The following is an 18,724-nucleotide window of genomic DNA, read 5'->3' on the forward strand; positions in this document are numbered from 1 at the left end:
ATTTGAGTGAGGTAGAGAATTTGTGATATACAGGATTTGCCTGGTCTTAAACCAGCCTGCTAAGCAATAAGATGGTTCATTTAGGGGTTGTAGCCTATTCAAAATTAATCGTTTGTAGAGTTTAAAGATGTTACTGAGTTGCGATATAGGTCTGTAATTTTTTGCTTTGGTTGGAGTTTTCCCTGGTTTCAGAAAGGCCACCACTTTAGAGCATGCCTCCAGATAGTTGGTATCCTTAGGGTTCCGAGGCAAGTATTGTATAGATTTAATAACCACTCTTTAATGCTGGATCCAAAATGTTTAATTTGTTCATTACAGATATCATCACAGTCTGCATTTCTAGGTTTTAATAGGTTTATGGCAGCATTGAGTTTAGTGATGGTGAAATCTGAGTTAATCATATTTTGTTCCTCGCTTGGGGATTCTAGGTATCTTATTTTTTGGGTGCTTTTTAGGGAATTTTCCAATCAGCAGCAGCTGGTGAGCAATTTGATTATCTGTTACCTGTGGATGCTCATATGGCCTAGTGAAATCCTTCTTAATTCTGTTGATAAAGTTCCATGCCTTTCTGCTACTATCGGTCATATCAAGGGCTGCTATTTCTTTTTTACATAAGGAATGCCTTTTTTCTGCCATCTTGGAGCATCATTTTTCTCCTGCATGGATAGTCTCCTCAGAGAAGGGGTTGGTGTTGTAAAGTTGTAAGTAATCAGCATACTGGTCTTGCATGTCACTGGAAAGGCCTGGAATGTATTTTTTTTTTTTTGCAGCATCCTCAGGGGATGTGTTTGGTGGAGATTTTCGTCAGTATTTTTATGAATTGGGAATACTCTCAAGGGTTTGGAGGGACCGGTTCTATGGAGCAGTCAAGATCTTCCATGAAACCGTTCCAATTAGCTTTTTTTGAAATTAAATCGTCATCTGTAAGGGACTTTGTTAGGCATAATGGCTGGGTTGCATTGAAGCATTGTAGGTCCATGTTGAGTATGTAGAATGGGATTTAAAACCTTTTTAACACAAATGTTGTATATTTTTGAGCTAACAAATATGAGGTCAGGAGGATTATAGCTTCACTTTCATCTGCCACTGTTAAAAGATGCAGGGAGTTTTGGATTATGTATCTGGTTTAGAGAAAGGTTTTTAGATTATTTTTCAACAAGTTCTTCATCTTCATTGGACTTTGTCCAATGAAGATGGAGATCTATGGCTGTTAAAGTCATTTAATACAACATTAGCCATGTATGCATTATTACTGAGGAGAATATTGGGGAAGGAGAAAGCTTCTTCTGGTGGTTTATAAACTGAGATGATTGAGATATTTTTAAGTGTGATTGTAATAATCTCAATGGAATTAAGTTTTCTTTTGTGAATATTGCACTAGCATATTTATCATGGGGTATCTCTTTGATGAGTTTCATGCCATGGATGTAAGGTCTGACGGCACCCTCCCCTTTGTGAGTTTCTTGCATAGTTGGTCAGCTTAAGTAGCGTTTATCTTCTTTCTACTAAAATCCTCATTCTGTGGTATAGTGTTAAGCTGTCTCCTAAGGTTTTCATAATCACTGGTCTGGGTGTTGCATCTCCCTTTAGATGGAGTATGATCATGAAGTGGTTGCCAGCCACACATGGAACTACAAGACCATTGATTATGAAAAACATATGATCAAATGTACGAATTTCAATCCTCATGTGTACATGCTGTCTAAGATAGTTGTCTTTCAAGAACTCAAGAAATTTAATTTTCTTATTCCCAGATCCTATCTTTTCATTCCAGTCTATAATTAAAATTGCCCATAATGATCACCCTTCTCTTATTCACTAACCCAAGTTGCCTATATATTTCTTCATCACAATCTTCTGCATTCCTTGGCATATTACTATAATTTTTAATATTATTAGAGGAATATGCATGTAGCAATAAGGGAATGGAATTTCTAGAATTCCTTAGGGACAAATGTCTTAGGCAACATGTAATAGAGGGAACAAGAGGTTCAAAAGTTTTGGATTTGGTTATAGCATCAGAAGAGTTTATAATAACTGGGATGACATCTCTCCCGCCAGTTGGAGAGGGTGACCATATGGTTTTGACTTGGAAAATGAATAGACATGCAGGAGTCTCAAAGAGACAGGAATGTATGTGGAATTATAAGGCAGGTGATTATAATAGTCTAAGACGTCAACTTGGGGAAGTTTCATGGAGGGAGGAATTGGAAGGCCGGGATATCATTAGTGCATGGGAAATTATGAAAGAATATTTGTTAGCAGCAATGGTAAGTTGTATACCACGAGTGAACAAGAGGATACAATTTGGAGTAAAGTGGATGACAAACAATATTAAACAGGAATTGCATGTGAAAAAGAGGCTGTGGAAGAGATATAAGGAGACAGGAGAAGAGAAGATGCATGAAGAGTATAAGACATAAGCCAGAAGAGTGACTAGTATGGTAAGGAAGACAAAGCTGGAATATGAGAGGAGATTAGCCCTAAAATTCAAAGAAAATCCTAGGGAATTTTTTAGATATGTGGCCAGTAGGAGGAGAAATGACTGTGAAAGAATGATATTGTGGGATAAAAATGGGAATAGAGTGACTGATGCAGAGGACATAGTAGAATTGTTCAATGACCACTTTATTGGAGTATTTCATCCTGGAGGAGTCAGTTTTAATGCTAGAGGGATAGAGCAGGTTCAAGGTTTAGAGGTACAGGAGGAGAGTGTGTTTCAAATACTGAGTACTCTGGATGTCAGTAAAGCTGTGGGACTGGATGGTATTCTCTCAAAACTCGAGAGAATTAAGTTTTGAGAGAATGTGCTAGGGAACTGACAGTGCCTTTGACCTGGCTTTTCAATGAAAGTCTGACTCCTGGAAAGGTGCCCATGGAATGAAAGGAAGGTAAGATAGTGCCATGCATAAGGGCGGTAGCAGACTGGAAGTGTCTAATTATAGTCCAGTTTGTGTGTCATCAGTAGTTAGTAAGATCTTGGAGAAAGTAGTGAAGGACCTTATACAGCATTGGGCAGATGAGGGTAATGTTATCTGTGAGAGTCAACATGGATTTGTGAAGGGGCGCTCTTGTTTTAGCAATATGCTAGCCTTTTATGATAAAGTTACAAGAGCATTAGATGAGGGAAAGGCATATACTGTCATTTTCTTAGACTTAGTGAAGACATTTGACAGGCTGCCACATGATAAGTTGATACTTAAGTTGCAGCACATGGGTCTGGATCAGATTGGTCAACTGGATTCAGGATTGGCTGTCTGATAGGTATCAGAGAGTTGTGTATGATGGGGCAATTTCAAGGAAGCAGAGGGTTACAAGTGGGGTCCCACAGGGCTCAGTGCTGGGACCTATATTGTTTAACCTTTATATCAATGACATTGTCAGTGGATTGCAGGGGGATGTTCAGTTGTTTGCAGATGATGCATTGAAGGAAGGATTATTAGTAATAGCGCAGATGCGGCAGCCCTGCAAGAGGATTTGAATAAGCTAGATAGATGGGCAAATGAATGGGAGGGTCAGTTTAATGCAGCAAAATGTACGGTCTTGAGGAGTTATACTGGAGGAAGTAGGGCAGACAAGAGATCTGGGATTGATGATTGATAGAAACCTGAAAATTAGGGGACATATTGCAAAGGTGGTGAAGGTAACACAGAGGATTGCTGCAATAATGAGAAGGACACTGACCTGCAGAGATAAAACAGTTATCATTCTGTTGTATAAGACCCTGATCAGACCACACTTGGACTATTGTTCTCAGATTTGATCCCCAGGATTTGAAGGGGATAAATTAACCGTGGAAAGGGTACAAAGGCGGATAACAAAGATGGTTTCAGGACTGTACAATGATAGTTATGAGGATCGGCTGAGGGAATGTGGACTGCAGAGTTTGGTGGATAGAAGAAAGAGAGGTGATATGATTGAGACTTTTAAACTGTTGAGAGGTGGGTATAGGGTTGACACTGAGGGGTTCTTTCGCTTGGTTGAACAGCAGGAAGGAGTGATGACAAGAGGCCATCCCTGGAAGTTACGAAAGGAAACTGTGAGCAAGAGGGTGAGGAGTGGTGTTTCTTTACATGGAGGGGTGGTTGAACCATGGAATGCATTGCCTGATGGAGTGGTGAGATCGAGAACAGTCAATGAGTTCAAGGAGTGGTATGATAGACTTTGTGATTCTTGGGGGGGGCCTCCCCTCGATAAGTCTTGATAGACTTTGTGTTTCTTAGGAAGGACCTCCTACGATGAGTCTTTTGACTCCATGGAGGCCTGAATAATAATAATAATGATTACAATATCGATCGAAATATCTCATTTTGTCAACCTTTACCTCATACCATACTGCAAACCGCTGTCACAGTTTTCCTCTTGAATCTCCCTGCCTTGTACAGACATTTCTTCTGCACTCATCTCCCTCCTTAAAATAAAATTCCCCAGTCCTTACTATGCTCAGTCACCTTTATCACTACTTATCTTGCATATCTCTTCAGATTCGACTCCCCTTAGATCCCAGGATGTCCCATTCCTAAACCATCCATCTCCATACACACATTGATTATTGTTCCAGCATCCACTCATCTTGACATTTCTGTCTACTCTCCTGACTTCCCTTCTTATCCAGTTCATCTTGAAATCCTCATCTCCTCCTCCTCTCATCTCTCACAGTACTATTCTTTCTCCCTTCACAAGCACTGCAGCTTCACTAACTCAACTCTCCTGATCTTTCACATCACCTCTTACTTCCTCTAATCTCTTGTTCACATCACTCATCAAACTGCCTTCTAGTAATAGTCTCACCATTTGACTCATGCCAAATCCATTTAAATGCATTCCATCACTTTTACGGAATTCCAATCTTCCCTCAAATGTATCCCAGATCAATGAACTGTATCCTTTTTTTCCTCACACAGCACTGCCAACAGTCCTTTCATGATTCTTGCTCACTCTCTCTCAACTTGTCATTGTCAAACTTGAGTAACCCACTGGCGATATTTCCTACACCATTGTCTTTTACTCTTGCCAGTAATTGTCAATGCTCTCCTAATATTCATCATGATGTTCTCCTTCTGTCTAAGCAAATCATTTGTTTTCACCACTACTTCTCATATCCAAAGCATCAGTCTTATCCTGTACATTCTCCCTGCTGGAAAACAGATCTCATTGATTCTATCATACACTACACCTTTTAATGGAATGTCTATACATCACCACTCTCAAGTCATCCATTATCTATTTTTCTCTAATTCCCCTTCATTCTGTCATTTTGCTCTCTTTCATTCCAATCTACCAAATATCTCACTGCATGTACTTTATCTCATTTCTCATCCTATTAACGCATTCTTGAAATCCTGCATTATGGTAACTGCACTTTCTTTCATGTTTGCTTTTGTTCCAACAGCATTATGCCCCTCACTATCCACTCTTAGTCTAAAATTCACTCCTCATTTACTGATACCCCACAACCAACAGAATTTGCACTTTAGCCAGACCCATACCTTCTCGCTTATTTTGTTCAGTCTCTTCACAAATACATTTTTCACATCCCCTCCCCCGCACACAATGCATACATACTGAACTCATGGTAAAAAGCTATTTTCAAGGAATTTAATTCATTACTTGCATTTGATATTTGTTTGGAGTGACATGATGAGCTTATTCTTATTGGATTTTATCTTCATTCAGTGAAAGCTACAAATTTGATGAAAAACATCACTAATAATCCATTGGTCTTCACAGTCATAATGCATTTAGGCAAGCTAACAAAAATAAATGAAATTTTATCAAAATGCAAACACCATCATCAATTATTGCAGTAAATAACATTATATTTTCCTGCCCTGTTTCCTAACAGCATATTGCCTTTTGTCCTTTCTTTTAAGAAGCCAAGTCACTTGGCTTCTTAAAAAATCTGCTTACTGATTATGATATGACTGTAAATTGCTATGTATGTAAATTCTCTGGCTGGTTTGCTAATTTTTTAGGATGAAAAACCTGATTTTCCAGGAGGGAAAAACCCTGCCACCTCTGTATGAGACCAGCTAACTCATCTTCAGTTGAAAAGTCTTGATAAAGGTTCATTACATCTTAGGTGAGATACAAACCCAGTTCTTTCTGACCAAGGGGCATCACCAATAATAACTGAATTATACATTCTCCTTTTCCAAAATATATCCAAAATTTTGAAACATTTTTTCAAAAAAAAAAATAAAATTCTCCAAGTTAGGGAGATCCTTTAGTCTCATTTATACTAAGAACAGGTAAGCCTTACATTCAGACTCTCTGTATAGTTTTACTGCTTCTCCACAAGCTCAGAATAATATGGTCCAATAAATAAGGTGTTATGATATGTGTCCTAGATAATGAAACTTTATAAACTGCTATTTCTGGATTTTGAGAACAGGGTTTGAAAAAGCATGTCAGTCAATAGCAGGTAAAGATAAGAGAAATTAGGAATGAGAAGTAATGTGGCTCTCTGTTTATAAACTAAGATTTAATTAAGGGGAAGTAGTTTTTGCTAAAGGGAGATGTCAAGTGGAGGCACTTAACATCTTTAGACAACTGGTAAGTTATTAATATATTTTAAAGACAGATATTCTGTTAGTTGTTAATAACAAATTATGGGAGAATTATAAACAACAGCTATGATGTAATCATAATCTCTACAAGAGGATATTACATAGACAGACAGATAGTGACAAAAGAGCTATGAAATCAGTTGGTTTGTTCACCTCACATGAAGTTTGTTGATTTGCTTGCTGGCCATTAGGTAGTGAGTGTATAATGACGGTTGTCGTATGGTCTGCATGCATGTCGTATGTAGATATGTATAGAAGAATTGAGATGATTGCAGTAAATTATGTCTGATTGAAACAGGTAACAAAAGGTTCACAAGTGGCGTTGTATTGGGATTAGATTATTAGAGGTGGCATGAATGAGAACATGCACAAGGTTTTTTTTTTTTTTTTTTTTTTTTTTGGGTGATAGAATGAATAAAGTGATTGGGGCTGTGGATATGGGAAGTAAATGAGCAAAAGAGTTGATAGTGGTAGTAGAATGACTTGATTGGAAACAAGGAGAATGAAAGACTGGATATCTATAGATTGTTAAGAAGAATAAAAGATAATAGTGTTAAATTATGATTAATAAAGTGCTTAAGAGAATTTATTCCTTCATAATTTAACAAGCAGTGACCCTATAAAAGAAAATTGCTTGCATCGAAGCATGTAAATTATATATGTGAACAAAATTAGGATATTTTAAGCAAAGGGAAAATAATTGTGAATATGTATAAGAAAAGATTGTTCTCCCATTATATAAATAGGATACTTGAGCTAGTTGAATTTGGCTGTGAATTTTCTAGGAAAAGAACGTTAATGTATAATTGAAATAGTATAATATTCCTAAAATTTAGATAGACAAAGCATGGGTAAATGACTCGCATTTTGTTAGCGAGAATTAGGGCGCTTGATCCGATTAAAAGAAGTTGCCGCAAGCATATCGTGTGCACATGGCACACAATGAATAAGCAAAAAAGGAAGAAAACCGCCACCAAAAGACACCAAATTGAGTGTCTATGCATTGGGGGGGGGGGTTACAGAAGGTGCCGAGAGGTTGAGGTAATAAAAGGGTTAGGAAATCCCCCCCCCACGAGGCCTTTTAGTTTTTTTCTTCAGTGTGTGTGTGGACTTCGTGAGTGGAGGTACAGTTCCAGAATGGGAGGGGAATCTCTGCCCCGATTCCCGGCAGAAGAGAATAGAAAGTGCCACGTATCTATAGGAAAGGTTATGTATCGCAAACCCGAAGAGAATAACATTATTCCGGAAAAGACAAGGTAGTCTGCGGAAAAGCTCAGAGTCTATGTAGAATGCTTCACATTGAAGGGGATACTTTACTCCAAGTATCTCCCTGAAAAAAATGGCATTACCTTCTGGAAATGAGTAGGCCTATACATGATCGAGAAATCCCAGATACTTTCCCCAGCAAGAAGAAATCATTTCGAGGATCCAGAGATGAGTAAAGAAAGGAACAAGCACAGGAACCCACTGTAAAACGGTATCGTGAAATTTTCTTGTTAATTAATGTGAATGAATGATATGTAATTCGAGATCTGAGGACTTAAACATAGATTGAATAGGACTGTAGCATATTACAAACTGTGAAGGAAATGAGTGTAAATTTAAGAGTGTTAAACTAAGGATGTGTGTCTATGAGGAGCTAATGCATGTTAACTAGATTTTATTAGAGAGGAATTTGAAGAATTTATGTGTGATATAGTTTGGAGCAGCACAATTGTCAATCCTGTATGAGTTATGTGATTTAATACTCACGTTTGCTGATAATATTTGCACAATATTTTGTAGTGTTGAATTGAATTTTACCAAATTTCCATGCACTGTATAAATGTTAGTATGTTGAATAAACCTTTTGCTTCTTCTAATTCAGTTGTCTGTATGCACTTTCTGAACCTAGGCGGGGAGATTTAAGTAGTGAATTTATGGTCACGATTGCAAAGTTGTTAGTCATTGAGGTATATCTGAGTATCCTGTTTTTAAGATTTTCTCTTTTAAACTAATTGTCCTAAGTGGCGCAGCATTAACAAATAAATGTCTTAGGACCTTAAGAGAAGAAGAACCTCAGAAGCTTTGTTGCATTTGGATTTGGCTCAACCCCGAGGCAATTACTTTGTACTTAGACAGTACCATGTGACACCATAACGTATTGAGCATAATTAACAAAGTAATTAATGAAAAAGGGACACAACAATAGTGTGATAGGAAAGGTAGTCGATGCGATTTCCAAGTATGATTGTGATAAGATGAAGCAGAGAGCACAGATTATGAATGAAATGTTAGCAGAAATGTGTGAAGAGAAAGAAGTGCAGTTTGTGAATGTGTGGAAGGAGTTTGAAGAACGAATGGAACTGTATAAGAGCGATGGACTGTATTTAAATAGTTTTGATGTTAGCAATCTGGAGAGGCTGTTGCTGGAAGGGAGGGTAATGAGTGCAGAGAATGGATCTAAGCAAATAAGAAGCAGTGTGGAAGAGGGGGATCGGAGTGGACAGAGGAACATAACTTGAGGGAGGTTAATGCCCAAAGAGGAAGTGAATGTGTGAGTAGACAAGAAAAGAATAGAATGACTTAGGACTTGTAGTTGGATCAGTTGGTTTTGAAGAAGGTACTAGGATTGGGTATTGAGAAAGAGGAATTTCTTGAGAAGGCATGGGTAAGTCACATTGAATAAGTGGTATCAGTGGAACTTGTTATAGATCCAGAAATGAACTGTTATTTTTTATACAAATGCTAAAAGGGAAAGAAAATTCCTGCATTGATTGAGTTTGTTCATCTCAAAATTGTTGGAATAATTGAGATATGGTTGGATGAGGTTGATATCCTAATAGAGATCCAAGGGCAGTGCTTTTTTTCTGAAAAAGAAAAGGTGCCAGTACTCACCATGAAGATGTTATTACAGTAACGTCCACACTTTTAACATATCCTCCAATATAACCTAGTCATCTCTAGATCACTTCTTGCTTTTGGTATCAACTGCAAAATGACGACCTTGGAGCAGTCATGAGTCCACATATTTGCTAGGGTTGAACTGAGTGAAAGGCGGTCCTACTATCGTGATGAACATCAGTGCAGAAGCTGTCCGTACAAGCAGAAATGACCTAGATGAAGTTACTATAAGATTCATCTGAGAGAAACCCCTTTCACATTCACTGTAAGATATTGCAGTTGTGCCCAAAGTGTGCTTTAGAGGTAGTAATATGTCCAGGACTTTATTTTCTTGAAGATGTTCACGGAAACCATGAACTGCTTCTCTTTCATTTAAGCGAAATTTGCATGCTAACATTTTAATTTCAGCTTCACCAAATATCAGATGCTTCCCAGGATTTTCTGGCCAGTACTTGCAATCTAAAATCTTAGCACATTCAGGCAAATCAGCATCATCTCCTTCAAGCAGGCTCTTTCCAACAGCTTCTTTCAGACTTTTATAGAAAGCAGATAAACTTATTGCAGGACTGTGTCTTTCATTTTTGTGGAGCTCAATCCCTTTGAACTTCATGTTCTTTTGACTTTTAAGAGAAATACTGTAGCAGTAGTACAGACCAAGATTTTCAATTCTTTCTTCAAAAAGTTGAACTGTATTCTTTATCTTCCTGTCTGCTTTGTACAAGTCAATATTTCTCTCTTGTAAATCTAGACTTAGTTCACTAAGTTCTTGGAGAGCATCACATATAAGGCCCAAATCAAGAACAAACTTGCATGACGCTATTTTTCTTAAAAGGCCCTCATTAAGAAAGCAATCTGTTTTGCTTCTTCTGCTATCTTCTTTTGCCTCCAGAAAATGATGGACGAGGGCTTCAAAGTCTTTCCACACACTGCAGAAACAGTGCGAAAGCTAGATGCAACCCAGCAAGTGCTTAAAATTCTGCCAATTTGAAGAAGTTGAAGTTCTAGAGTCGCTGCACATTCCTGTAGTTCCCTAGCATACTCAGGTGAAGCATGATAAGTCACATAAAGTTTGTCCATGAAACTCTTAAAGCGATTCACTCCTGCCACATTGTTCATTGTGTCACTAACAGACAATTCAAGATGATGGCTAGCACAATGCCAGAAAATAACACTAGGAAACTTCTCTTACATTAGCCTCCTTACACCATTTCGCACACCAACAACACAGCTGCAACATCACAAGTTACAGACAATAAATACTCCTTTAAGTAATCTTCAGATAATCCTAAATACTCAAAATGACTAATTAAAGAGTTTAGAATTCCTCTAGCAGTTACATCTGATAATTTGATCAAATCTAGGAAAAGACTCACAGGAGCTGAAAGTTGAATCAATGTTGTTGTGTTACTAACAGTTGTCGATTCATCAATAAATAACGATATTTTGTTCTTGGAGTTCACTATATTGTCTGTTAATGTTTTTCTCATTTCATTTGAGATATGGCTCACAATGTTAATGCAAGCATTTGCAGAATGAAGAATACATCCCATGTCTAGACCATTAAGTTCCTGTAAATTTATTTTGTCTTCAAAGTTGTTAAATGATTGATTTCTCCTCGCAACTTTGTAAGCAGTTCAAAACACTTTTCCTGCTACGTCTATATTATGAGACAAAGTATTTAAGAAAAATTTCTCTAATGTTTCTTTTTTTGCTTCAGATTTTATTTTTGGCATGCTTTGTGCGTTGCACTCTCCTTGTGATTGTAAATCTTTTTTCTTAATGACATTAACTGTTGTTTGCAAGATTCTCTAAAATCACTGATTTTGTGCGCAGAAGAAATTTCTCTCGCAGAAATTTCTTCTGTGAGAAATGTTTCATTTTTTCATTTTTCTGCAAAAGTGTCCAATATTCGGGCCAATCATTATCAGAATCTGCTTCCTTTTAAGACATGGATCTTCGTTCTTGGTTTCGTGATCCTCTTCACCAAGTGTATTTTCGGTGCTAGTTTTTTGTTTTACAGGATCACAAGTAGATTCAACAATTTCTGCTTTTTCAGCCTTCCTTATTTTACTCATTGGCATAAAGCAACTACTTATTTTACTCATTTTGAACAATGGTTGCACTGATTTAACTTAGATTAATTCAAAATTCATGTGAACACCTGCCTGTTGCAGAGTTAATATAGAACTGATAAACTGATATTGGAAGCAATCGGAAGTGAACACAACCTCCTGTTTCCGGTTGCATACCACCTCTGAAACAGGAAAACAGGGTACCAACTTATGAGTAATCAAAACTGAAAATTCAATTCGTGAAAACAGTACCATCTACCGGAATATTTATAAAACATTTTGCTGTCAATAAATCACAAATTTTTAAAAACTTAACGAAAAAAGGTGCTTGTACTACGTACTGTCAGAAAAAAAGCAATATCCATGCAAGGTAGAGATTCAAGAAGGAAATAGCAGCAGTGGTTTTGAGGCAGTATGGTGTGAAATAGAGGTGAATAGAATGAAATACTACATTGGATGGTGCTATAGACCTGGTAATGTGGATGGTAGTGACCATGAAATGGATAATCAAATTAGCCAAGCAAATAAGGAAAAGTGATAATTATAGGTGATTTTAATTATGGTAATATAGATTGGGAAGATGAGATGCATCTGGAAGTAATGAAAATGAATTTCTCAATTTTTTGAGTGACAACTGCCTCGGACAGCATGTCGCAGAAGATACACAATTGAGGATCATGGATTTGATCATCTCATCAGAGGATGTCATAATGAATGAAGTGTCAAATCTCTCTCTCACTCTCTGGTTGATGTGAGTAACCATGAGGTGATTATCTGGGTAGTTGCCGCCATATCAGGACTTCTGTGAGGGAAGGATATGTGTGGAACTTCAAGTCTGGTGATTATGAAAAGATCATGAGACAGCTTGGGTGATATGGAATGAAGAGTTGAGTGGAAAGGTGAGCAATGCTACTTGGGTACTATTCAAGAACTATCTAGAAGAAGCAGTGTCTAAATGTATTCCAAGGATCAGAAGGTTAAATAAGGTGGGTGTGAAATGGATAAATGAAGAGATTTAAGTATGCATTACAGAGAAAGAAGGCATTATAGAGGCAACATAAGATGAGTTGTAATAAATAATTCCATGAGGAATACAAACAATAGGCAAGGAGGGTGACTCAATTGTTAATTGTATAAAAAAGTGCAGTATGAGCATCAGTTAGCTAATGAAGCCGAAAAAAAAAATTTCGGGATTAGGGAAGGATGACATTGATTAAAGAATATGGCAAAAGGATAACTGCTGTGGAGTATATAGTCGATATTAAATGAGTAGTTCATAAAGTTATTTCATCCTTGTGGATGTGATATCATGCAGAGTTTGAGAACAGTAAAAGGAGAGGAGGCAAGACTGACTGACTGATTGAATGAGGGATATATATATATGGAAATTGAATAAACTTGATATTAATAAGACTCTGAGACTTGATATAATCACCACATGTTTTTAGGAAATGTGCCAGGGAGTAGACAAAAGAAGTTTCGCCTTTGTCATACTTATTTAATATGAATCTTATGTTGAGTCAGGTTCTAAAGAAGTGGAAGGAAGGCAAGATTATATTACTTCACAAAGGATGTGACAGAGGTAGTTTCAGGTGTTGTGATTAAAGTGTTGGGAGAGGTTAGTGAGAACCAACATGATCCAGAATTGGGTTGACAGCAGTGGTATTTTCTTTGATGGACAACACAGATTTGCTAAAAGATGATCATGTTTTAGTAATCTGCTCACTTATTACATTAAAGTGACAGGTGCATTGATTTAGGGAGATGGATACACAGTATTATACTTTGAATTTACAAAAGCTTTTGATAGATTGTTACATGATAAGTTGATAAGTTAACTAGAATGGATGGCGTTGGATATTAGATTAGTGCACTGGATTAGAAATTGGCTATCTGATAAGTATCAGTCTTGCTGATACTTATATTAATGATATGAGGGAGGTCTAAATGGGGATATTCAGTTATTTGCAGAGATTATGCAAAGTTGGGGAGTTTATTCAAGTCCTGTAGCCTTACAGGACTTGAATAGACCAAATTAATGGGAGTGGGATTACCAAGTGTAAGGTTTTAAAATTTGAAAAAGAAAGATGGGGATGACACACTTAGTGGGAGTTTATTGGAAGGAGGTAGAGGAAACAAAAGATCTACGTATGATGGTGGATAGGGATCTGAGGTTTAGAGGATACATTGCTAAAATTTTGAGGACAAAACAGTGAATTTTGGCAATGACCCGGAGGAAACTGACTTGTATAGGTAAGGAGATTCTGCTTCCATTGTAATAAGTCCTTGATTAGGATATATATAAATCTACTGTGCACAGATTTGATTACTTGTTTTTCAAAAGGATGAAGTGGCATTGACTAAGGTAGTTTCTGGTCTCTGAAATGTTGAGTATAAAGAAAGTTGAGAAGATGCAATTTACAGAGTTTAATGAATGGGAGGGATGATATGATAGAGACATATAAGTTGGTAAGGAGTTCTTATCAGATTAACATTGATGAGGTTTTTCATGGAATGATGACAAATGAGGCAGAACAGGTTATCCTTGGAAACTGTACAAGATCAGTGTGAGCAAAACAGTGAAAAGCAGGTTTTTTGCATGGTGAGTGGAGTGTAAAGATGAACGCTATATCTCGGGGAAGCTAAGGAAGCATGGTAGTGTTGATGATGGACAGGAATTTAAAGGAAAGTGCTAGTAATAAAGTCACTGCATACTGTTATTTACATGTATACTATTTTTGCAATAATGAAGCTACCATGTCAAATCAAGATGCTTTTTAATAAAAGAAGGATAATAAATATCTATTATTATTTCATACTAGTGAGGAATAGTGTTTGTGATTTATAGATTTACTAGAAGTGACTTATGGCATATCAGGTTCATTGAATTGTAGTCAATGAACATAAGTTGTCCAATCATTTTGTGCTATTCTTCACACTAATTTGAAATGCATTAATAGCTATATTTATTTCTATGTTAATATCTAGAAATAAAGGTAATTATTTCTAGGTTTAAGTGGTGGAAGAACTTGATAAATCATTTTATAAAATGCTGTGCAGTAAATCTGAAATATGTTAATCTTAATTTTTTATTTTACTAACCTTGAAATATTTATTTAAAGGTTCATTCAGTAGATGTGAGATTCATTACTAATTATGTTTGTTTCCAGGTTAGTGCATAGTATATGTATATTATGTTTCTCATTCCATTCATGTCTAGGTCAGAGTGACACCCCATTTTCCAGAAAGAGAGCCTGGTGCTGAGGGTAAATTAGTCGTTGAGAGTGTTAAAAATGCTGTAGTTGGATTATTAGCAGTAGATGAAGCAGTTTACATCCTCAGAAACAAAGACCTATTATCCAAAGAAAAGGTAGAATATTATAGTACATTATTAAATTATATCATATTGCTTTATTTATTTATTTATCTTTGCTGTATTTTTGTTGTATTGTATTATATAAAAGACTGGTATACATTATACAGTAAAACCCCTTTTTTTACACTTTCTAGGGGACTGATGGAAAAAAGTGTAAATACCAGGAAATGTATAAAACATTAAAAAAAGGCTAAAAGATGACTTACTGCTAGTATGTGACTCTACATACTAGATTATAAAATTTAATAACTGAAAATAAATGAATTTACAAGTACTTACGTTTAGCTATTTAAAAAAAATCTTTAATTGTTGGTTGTTTTTGCTTTTTCTGCACCCTTATAAGTTCCACCTGCCTCTCTACAGTGTATAAGGCATTAAATGCCCTATCATCTCCTGATGCACTTGCAATATACCACCTCAAAACAGAGATAGCTTCCATTGCTTCTTTACTAGTAGGGATGGTAGGTTCTTGATCACAGTCTTCTTCAACCACTTCTTCCTCCTCTTCTTCTTCACCAAGGTGGTTGGAAAGGAAGCTAAGGAAGCATGCTAGTGTTGATGATGGATAGGAATTTAAAGAAAAGTGCTAGTAGTAAAGTCACTGCATTACTGTTATTTACATGTATACTATTCTTTCAATAATGAAGCTACCATGTCAAATCAAGATGCTTTTTATTAAAAGAAGGATAATAAATATCTATTATTATTTCATACTAATGAGGAATAGTGTTTGTGATTTATAGATTTTACACTTGGTACCATTGATGTGATCACACCAGCATCAACATAGTCTTGAAATGAGGAAGACTCACCCATCACATACCAGTTGTGGGCTCTGACATATCTTCTTCTTGCTCCTGTAGTTGTTCCTCCTCTTCCATAAACGTAACTCCTGCCTTCCGGAAACAGTTGGATATGGTTTCAGGAATAATATGCAACTGCTTTGGCCACATAATGCATGGCATCAAGGATTGATATGGTCATTTGTTCTGGGTCCATACCATTATCATGCATAAACACAGCTTTTTCAACAAGCATTTTTCTATATTTCCATTTAAATGCATGAATGATGCCCAGATCTAATGGCTGAAGCTCACTTGTACATTTAGAGGGAAAGAACACTAATCTAATGTTTCTGAGCTGCAGATCTTCAAGGTATGCAGGACATTTGTCTAGCAGTGGTAGTATTTTGCTGTGAATTGCCCCATTTTAGCATCCAGAGCATGCATGGTAGCTGTGAAGATGCTGCTGATCATCCATGCTGTGATGTTGGCATCATACTTAGTAGGCAGATTTTTCACTTTCTTAAAACACCTTAGCTTTTTAAATTTACTAGTTATTACCAGTGGAGGTAATTTTTCTGATCCATCAGCATTGACCATGAGCAAAACAGTTACCCTTTACTTGCTGAGTTTTCCACCGTGACATTTCTCTCCTTTAAACACAATGTTTTACATGGCAGAATGTTATACCCAGTTTCATCAACATTGAAAATATTTTTCAGTTTGTACTCCTGAATAATTGTCTTTAGTTCATGTTTCCACTGGTTTACAGTTTCCCCTGCAATGCTATTACTTTCTCCACATACACACACACACACACACACTTGATTATACACAATATTGTTACGAGTCTTGAAACGATCAATTCATCCATTTGATGCAGTAAAACCATTAATCCCCAACCTCACAGCAAATTCAAGGTTTCTCTAGGAGTATAGTACCATCGACTGGAATACCCGATGCTCTTGTAGAAACAAACCACTCTGTCACAAGTTTATCCAATTCATCGTATGTCGATGTCCAGATATATTTTCATTTTTTTGACATAGCACCAGATTGCTTTTGCATTGATTGAGTTCAATGCTTGACCTGTTTTTTACTATCGTGTTCAAAGTGGACACGGAGAGTCTAAGATCTTTTGCTAATTGCATGTGTTCCAGCATGCCAATCTACGCTTTACAGAATTGCCATCTTTTCTTCTACCGAAATACATTTTCTATCTTTTTTCTCCATGTTACTAACATGGATCATCCACCACTGCAACTATCACATGCTAAATTACATAGCAGAAATTCTGCAATATACCATGTGCTTCTGAATTGCGACTACGAACACCAACACTGCAAGCTAGTGAAGCGATATTTCATGAACTGTGGTTTATTCACTGATATCTAATATTCACAAGTAACAACTGTTACTTGGTAGAAGTGTGAATGTGATTTCACAATTTGTGTATGATCCTTGTTCACGATTTCAATACAGCACTGTGAATGTGAAATCACATCACAATATGGTATGGGTGCCACAAGCTACTGACAGTTTAAAATTACTGATATGAAAACTTAATGTCATCAATTCATACTGTGATTCAAAAATCACTTTATCGCTCATCGCTACATCACTGCTGCAAACATGCAAGTCACTGTGATGGCAGAAATGAAACTATAGCCGAAAGCAATGCCATCCGGGAACAGAAATGCGCAGATTTCTGCAGAAATCAATTTGAGTGAAAGGAAATCTATTCGAAAATCAATGTTGCCACCTGAGAAAAAACCACACATCAGGGGAAATAACATCCACATCAAGTTGTTAATGGTGGGAAAACAATATATCGTAAGAATAGGCCTTAAGATGGGACCAACAGAAAATGACGTAAATGGCAGGAAAACGTAAAAACGGGGTTTTACTGTATATGGTGTTTACAGGTGTTTATAGTACATTATATAATAGTACATTACAAATGGTGCAACTAATATCAGGACTGAATGCAACAGTGTCTCAAATGTGCTAAGTAAATAGTGTTTTAAGTAGTTAAATGTGAATTTTTTTTAATTATAATATCGATTCATTTTTTCAGCCTAGATGCAAATGTTTTTCAGTGGTGTTTGTTATCCTAATGTTGTTGGTTTGTATTCTTGTTCTTGTTACTACTTATAGGCTTTGTCTTGAAGATAAAACTCAATCTTCAAGACAAGCCTATGTTTTTCCCTGGAGTTTTTTTTCAGTGGATGCACTGCAGGAATTGCCTTGTATGTGCATCAGAAAATGTAAAAGGTTTGTGGACTGTTAATATGAATGAAAAGAAGGAAAGTATTAATGTTTATGAGACATGTTATGGTACTCTAGAGCATTTTAAAAAAAGTGGGATGGGGAGGACTATTTTCACCTGGAGTAGTCAGAAATCAGATGGAAGCAAAGGGAATGGAGTGGAAGAGATTAGGCAAGAGTTGAAAATGAATGAAATGAAGTGTTTGGAGATCAGATTGAACATCTAAAGCAATTTGATGATGTGAATGAGAAGTAGAAAGCACTATATAATTATTATTATTATTATTTCGGGCAACTCCAAGGAGTCGACAGACTCATCGAGAGAGGCCCTAACATCATGTCAAGAACAACTATTCGACATTCACACAGTATATATCATACCTCGCCTTTAACTCATTCACGGTCATAGCACCCACAACAGACTCAGGCAGCTTATTCCACTCATTTACCACTCTCCAAGTAAAAAACCTAGCTCTAACACCCTTGTTAACCACATTCTTCCCCAGCTTCCATGTATGGCCCCTAGTGCTCCCACCACCAGTCCTATTCTCAAAAATATCTTCTGGATTGATCTTATAGAAACCCCTCAGTAATTTGAATGTCTCAATCATATCACCCCTTTTCCGCCTATTGACCAATTTCTGCAACCCACAAATCTTCAACCTATTCTCATAAGGTTCATTCCACAGACCTGCTATCATCTTGGTCACTCGTCTCAGGATCCTCTCAACTTCCTCCCCATCAAGAAGAAACCCTGGTACCCATAACTGGGCA

The 18,724-nt window shown here is 36.8% G+C and overlaps 1 protein-coding gene across 1 annotated transcript in view; it reads left to right on the forward strand.

Moving 5' to 3' along the window:
* LOC150101006 (venom factor-like) overlaps window positions 1-18,724 on the forward strand; it is a 697,967-nt gene that overhangs the window by 208,732 nt on the left and 470,511 nt on the right. The window contains exon 14 of the mRNA XM_090401101.1: window positions 14,745-14,894. Coding sequence (XP_090257227.1) covers window positions 14,745-14,894 — 150 coding nt within the window. The remainder of the gene's footprint in view (window positions 1-14,744; window positions 14,895-18,724) is intronic.

The sequence above is a fragment of the Typopeltis vanoorti genome, chromosome 12, assembly GCF_054136105.1.
Source record: "Typopeltis vanoorti isolate ZY-2024b chromosome 12, IOZ_Tvanoo_1.0, whole genome shotgun sequence".
Lineage (NCBI taxonomy): Eukaryota > Metazoa > Arthropoda > Arachnida > Uropygi > Thelyphonidae > Typopeltis > Typopeltis vanoorti.